Source organism: Oryzias melastigma, linkage group LG18 (assembly GCF_002922805.2).
Source record: "Oryzias melastigma strain HK-1 linkage group LG18, ASM292280v2, whole genome shotgun sequence".
Taxonomy (NCBI): Eukaryota; Metazoa; Chordata; class Actinopteri; order Beloniformes; family Adrianichthyidae; genus Oryzias; species Oryzias melastigma.
Genome location: NC_050529.1, coordinates 4,133,553 through 4,139,552, shown reverse-complemented (window position 1 = coordinate 4,139,552; position 6,000 = coordinate 4,133,553). Strand labels below are relative to the sequence as shown.

General features: G+C 37.7%; 1 protein-coding gene across 1 annotated transcript in view; it reads right to left on the bottom strand.

Moving 5' to 3' along the window:
- The window catches only part of LOC112139940 (protein NLRC3), a 14,493-nt gene extending 11,635 nt beyond the window's left edge, over nt 1-2,858 (bottom strand). Inside the window, exons 1-3 of the mRNA XM_024262809.2 lie at nt 2,733-2,858; nt 563-690; nt 233-346 (exon numbers count right to left, since the gene is read on the bottom strand). Of these exons, the coding sequence (XP_024118577.2) occupies nt 233-346; nt 563-684 (236 nt within the window). The 5' untranslated portion in view covers nt 685-690; nt 2,733-2,858. The remainder of the gene's footprint in view (nt 1-232; nt 347-562; nt 691-2,732) is intronic.
- Nucleotides 2,859-6,000: the final 3,142 nt, after the last annotated feature.

Below are 6,000 nucleotides of genomic sequence, written 5' to 3'. Positions count from 1 at the left end.
ACCAGGAAACAACAATTAGAAAAAAAGTTGAGAATAGATTATTTAAATCTAGACTACAAAGAATGAACTCTTCCATACAGTTTTCGGCCAAAATTGTATTTCTTTTTTTTAAATTATATATTTAATTTCCAAGAAACAAACAATAGAGGAGGAATAGCTCACATTTGAGAAAATCCCATTGTTGTATCAACTGCTGTCTTATCTCAGATCAGTAAAACCGAGACTGTCTCACCTCTGCTGTTCATTTTCAGAACTGAAGAATGGATTTTGCTCTCTGGACTGATCACTCCTCATGGACACACTGCTGGATGTTGAAGACTGGACTCTCTGTTTGAGCTGCTGACCACTGAAAATCAGGAAATTACACCAGACACATACTGTAGAAGATGCACAAATATAAGTAAATGATATATCATTGACATATAAATTAAGTTGAAAAAAAAACAAATTTTAAATCATGTCTCTACCTTCCTAGAATCAAATAACCAGTGTTCACTGATTGTTCGCACTTGGAAATACCTTATTGTCTTATCTCAGATCAGTAAAATGAAAATTGTCTGACCTTTGCTGTTCATTTTCAGAACTGAAGAATGGATTTTGTTCTCTGGACTGGTCACTCCTCATGGACACACAGCTGGATGCTGAAGACTCCACTTTGGTTTGCTGCTCCTCAGTGGAAACCATCTTCACCTGTAGGAACCAGGAGTTTTGACTGAGAATCACGACAAACTGAGCAGGACTATCAGATACAACCTTGCAGTCTTGGAAACCATGTATACATCCAGACTCCTAACTAGTACAGCTTGGATCAGAATGGATCTTTTTGGTCATCCAACCACCAATGTTTCACTTTTTACTATCTAGCAGAAGATATTGCACCAATAAATGTACATGGTCATGAGCCACGTCAACTGGCTCCTCTGGATTTGGAGGAGAAGCGGCTTTACTCCGAGCTCTCTCCGGGTGACTGAGCTCCCCCCCTATCTCTGAGGGAGTACCCAGCCACCCTCTGGAAGACGCTTATATAAGCCATTTGTTGTCTGGATCTTGTTCTTTTGGTCATGACCCAGAGCTCATGACCACAGGTGAGTGCTGGAACGAAGATCCTTTATTTATTTTATTGTATTTTATTGATTCGATTTATCTAAATTGATATTTTTACTATTAAACTGTTAGATTTTAAGTGTTTTTTAGAGTTTTATTTATTTTTGTGTGTGTGGTGATTGTAAGCAGTTGGCCACTTTGAAATTTCCTTCGGGATTAATAAAGCTATTCTATTCTAAGATCGACCAGTAAAAAAAAGTATGTGAACAGAGTTTACATCCTAAACACAGTCTTCTTAAACAAATACAACACACAAAAATGCAAGTCTTCGTGTTTTATTGTACATATAGATGTTCCTCCACACTATTGGCTAAACATTCTGGGGATGAATTAAACAAAAGTTTGGAGGGAACACACAACCCTATGTGTTGAGAAAAAGGCACACCAACGTAAAAAAACATAAAACATTAAAAACACAAAACACATTTTTTTTGTGATGAATTAGTTTGAGAAGACTGTGTTTATCTGGTGATGTGGCTTAGAAGAAGATCAGAACACATTTTATGACAAATTAATGAACAAATTAAAGTAATACCAGAGGGTTACATCCTTTTTCTTGCCTCAAATGTATTTTTGTGTTCTTTGTTGTCTGTGTGGGGAGCCCTGAAGCTGTTGTTCCAATGTCGTTTTAACTATTACAAATTGATTGATTGACTGATTGATTGATTGATTGATTGACAAGAGGAAAGCACACTTAACAAACAAACACAACAGTTGGAGGTCACGTTGTCATGCTATGGCAGGTCCATGTCTCTTTGTCTCCCTCTTCTGGTTATGTCTGTCAGTGCAGTCTTTTGACCTCTCACAGGTGTACTGGCAAGATTCCTGACAAACCTGTAAGCAATCTGCACTCACCTTGGATCTATTAAAGACTTTTTTAGTCAACCCTTGCCTGTCAGCTAATCTCTAGTGATCATCCCGTGTTAAAAGACTTTCTATGGCCTTGATCACATCTATGAAAGTTGTCTTCTAGCCTGACTAAAACCCTTGGATTGTCTTATTTCTTTGGAAAACACTCACTACCTTTGGCACCAGTTCCAGTTTCTGTCACCCTACTCTTGTTTGATTAAACAGAACAGGCAGATTCGTTCTCCTTTCACAATAGCAGATCAGACTGTTGAGACTTTTTTTCCTCTTGTCTTTTTAAAGATAATTAAAAATAATTTTCATATTTTTAATCGTGAAATATTTTTCTGAGAAAATGTTCATTTCCTGGTATCTGCAATCTCTATCCACAACCAGCTGAACCTGGTAAACTACGACTGTCCAATCAGAGCAGAGATGTCAGCCTGCGGCCCCACCTCCAGCATCAGAAATGAACACAGGAAGAGAGAGAGATTAAATCAAAGCTGTGTGCTCATCAAGCCTCTCAGGTGCAAACACTGATTACGTGCACGCTTGTGCACGCTCACGGAGCAGAAATCTTCCTCCTCCATGTCAGTTCTCCTCTCAGCTGCTGTTTGGCGTCTCGGTTTGATGAATTTAGTTTGTGATCTGGTTGATGTCACAGCTGTGAGGAGAAGACGTCGGAGTCTTCCTGCTCACTCTCTCAGATTTCCAGAGAAACATTTCTGCCCTTCAGTCAGTCAAACTCCACAGAGATGCTGAGGACACCTGCAGATTCTCACCTGTTCAACTCACTGCTGCTCCACCGTCACACACTTTCAGGATTCATGGACTGAAGAAACTTCTGGAAGAAGAAGCAGCAGCAGCTTGTTGTTCCTCTGTAGTCCTCAGTCAGTCTGATCACATCCTCATACCTGCAGAGACGGAAATACATCAGAGCCTCGTCTGAACCAGTCGGACCAGCTGTTATCATTTGATGAAACTAAACTAATAATAAGCAGTATAAATGAAGTGTCTAAACTGACATAAAACCTGTTTTGTTCACGGTGCAACAACAATATTCTTTCTATTTTATTTTTTCACGTTTTATTAGTGAAGTCAAACAGTCTATTTTTACAGTTAGTGTAGCAGCAGGTTGGAACAGGTGGAGGACGGTTTCAGGTGTGATGCGTGACCAAAGAGAGAAATGAAAGGAAAGGTGTAGAAGACTGTGGTGAGAACCGCATGTTGTTTGTTTTTAGACTCTAATGCAGAAACAAGAGGCAGAGATGAAGATGTTGAAGTTCTGTTCCAAAAGAGAGTAAGGATAGAATCAAGAATTAATCCTTCAGAGGAACAGATTATAACACATTGTTTTACTTATACTTTTTTAGACACTGTTGGGCTGTGACAGACTGGCGACCTGTCCAGGATGAACCCCGCCTTCACCCATCAGCAGCCGGGTTAGGCTCCGGCACCCCCGCGACCCCGAATGGGACAAAGCGGTCTGGAAGATGGATGGATGGACACTGTTGGGGTTCATGGATTGAAGAAACTTGTTCCTCTACAGTCCTTACTGTCATAACGAGCCTGATTACATCCTCATACCTTTAGAGTCTAAAATACATCAGAAGCATGTCTCAACCGGTCTGACCGCCTGTTCTCAAGAACTTTGAACGTGAATTGAAGCAACTGAAACTTTCCTGTGGGATTTTAAATACAAGTTCACTTTTATGTTCTGAGAAAAAAACCCAAAACAAACCCATGGTGAACTTTCAGTAGCAGATATAAGCTTTTGTGCATTGATGTACAGCTTATTTTGTCTTTAAATAAAACCAGAAAGTTATATCTAGATTTAATCACAGAGTGCCCAACAAGCACAATGAACTCGGGGCATCACAGCAGCCAGGGCAAGTGGTAACAAAGACCACCATTCATGTCTGAAACTATCAAAACTAAACTATAAGATAAGAACTAAAATAGTTTGCTGTCTTTAAAACTTTTGTTTGTTATTAATTTGTTATTTTTTACTCATTTGCTTGTCAATTTGTTTCTTTTCTCGTATGAAGATGTGAATCAAATCACGCAAAAGGGAAACAGACTGAACCAAAGCGGGAAGAGATTGTGTGGTCGTTTAGCAGGTCTCTCTGTCTCCCTCTTGTGGTCATCTCTGCCGTTGTTGATTTTTGTTTCTGTTTTGTCCTCACAGGTGTGCAGCCAGGTTATTGGCTGGGACTTGTGACACACCTGTAACCATCTATACTCCCCATGGCTGGATTTAGGAATGGGGAACCTTTTCTGGCTGCTGTGTTTTACGTTTGGATTTGCAATTTTTTTTCCTTCTTTTTAATTATTGTTTAATACTTTTTTGGGGTGTGCTGCCTAAAATGAACAAACAAAACACAAAGTCAAGTTGAAAAAAGTTGAAAAAAGTTTCTTGGGTTCTGCGGCATTAAGACTGGATTTTGCCAGCACTTCCCCACTAGTCCATCAGCTATCCTCTAATGGTTTTGATGCCACTTATATTAAAAGATTTTGGTCTTAAACATGTTTTTCTTTCTTTTCACAGTTTCTTTCTAACTTGACAGAAACCCTTGGATTCTCTCCGTCCTTTAGAGAACACTGACAGCATGCACACCTTTTCTGGATTCGTCCACCTTCCTGTTAAATGCATACACAGTTTTCCTTTTAGCGTGACAAATCAGAATGCTGCTTTGAGTCACAACAATGTTCCTTCTTTTTAAATCATGAAGTATTTTGCTGTGAGTTTATGTCTTTTATGTCTAAGTTTATGTCCTCTTGTTTCTTCTGTTATCTCAGTCAGCATCCAACTGAGATGTCCTGAGATGATTTTCCATGAGTAACTCCTCTTTACAAAAAAGGAACATTGACACATTTTTTTTGTTCACATATTGTTTGTTTAATTTTTATTTTTATTGTTTTGACTATATTTTTGTACACTTAAAAAAACTTTAATCTTAACCTGCATTTGAATCTAAAATGAAAAAAGGTAATTTCCAGCTTTTAAAAGAAAAACAAGTTTCCATTGTTGGCAGCTGAACCTGTCAGGCCACAACAGTCCAATCAGAGCAGAAATGCCAGCCTGTGGCTCCGCCCCCAGAGTGTGAACACAAGGAAAAGAGAGATGTTTTTTTTTCTTTTTTTAACTTGTCCATCAGCTGCACAGACAGATAAGAGCTGAATGCCTCTTTTGTTGTACATAATTTACTGTTAAAATAGGGAGACCTCCTGTCCAGTAGGGGGCAGTACAGATGTTAAAAATGATCAAAAGTTATTTTTTCATTCTATGAAAACACATGTACAAAAAATAGAAAAATGAGTAAAAATCTACAAATAAAAAGGAATTTGTCAACATCTTGAAAGCTTATAAGAATTAAAAGGAACATTTTAAAATTAATCCGTTTGCTTTTCATTTTTTGCAGAAAATCTTTAAACATTTTTGTCTTTCAAGAAGCACCTGCAGTTCTTTATCTGTCCACTGTGAAGCGCTGTAACCCAATAAATAGGAGCTTTGGTTTGACAGACCAGCTGTGGTGTTTCGTTTCAGAATTCAATTTAAAAAAGCATTAACTTGTTAGTTAAATAACTCTTGTTGAGCATGTACAGATAACAAATCATCGTCACTCATAGCAAAGGTCATTTTAATGTTTAAAAAATGAGATTCAAACTGATTTAATTCTAGATCTTCAAAGCTGTGAGTGACACAGCTATGTGAATAATACTGGTTAATTATAAGATTTACCCTATAGGTTTTTTATGTTACCTTTGGCAGCCATTTTTAACAGGCCAGTTATATATATTTTATTTAGGTTGGGAATTGGTTTACATTTTTCAAAACTTTTCCAATTCATTTAATTATTTATATTTTGTTGCAGAGGTTCTTGTACCGGATGCTTTTTTGAATGTTAGAAATAAAGGGAAACTTTAAAATATATTTCCTTAAAAGATTTTGACAAATTCATGCCTGTGAGTTTATAAAGATCTTCATTTATTCAGCAATGTGTGTTTTGGGCGACTGAGCATTAGCATTACCCGTCCTATGGTAAAATT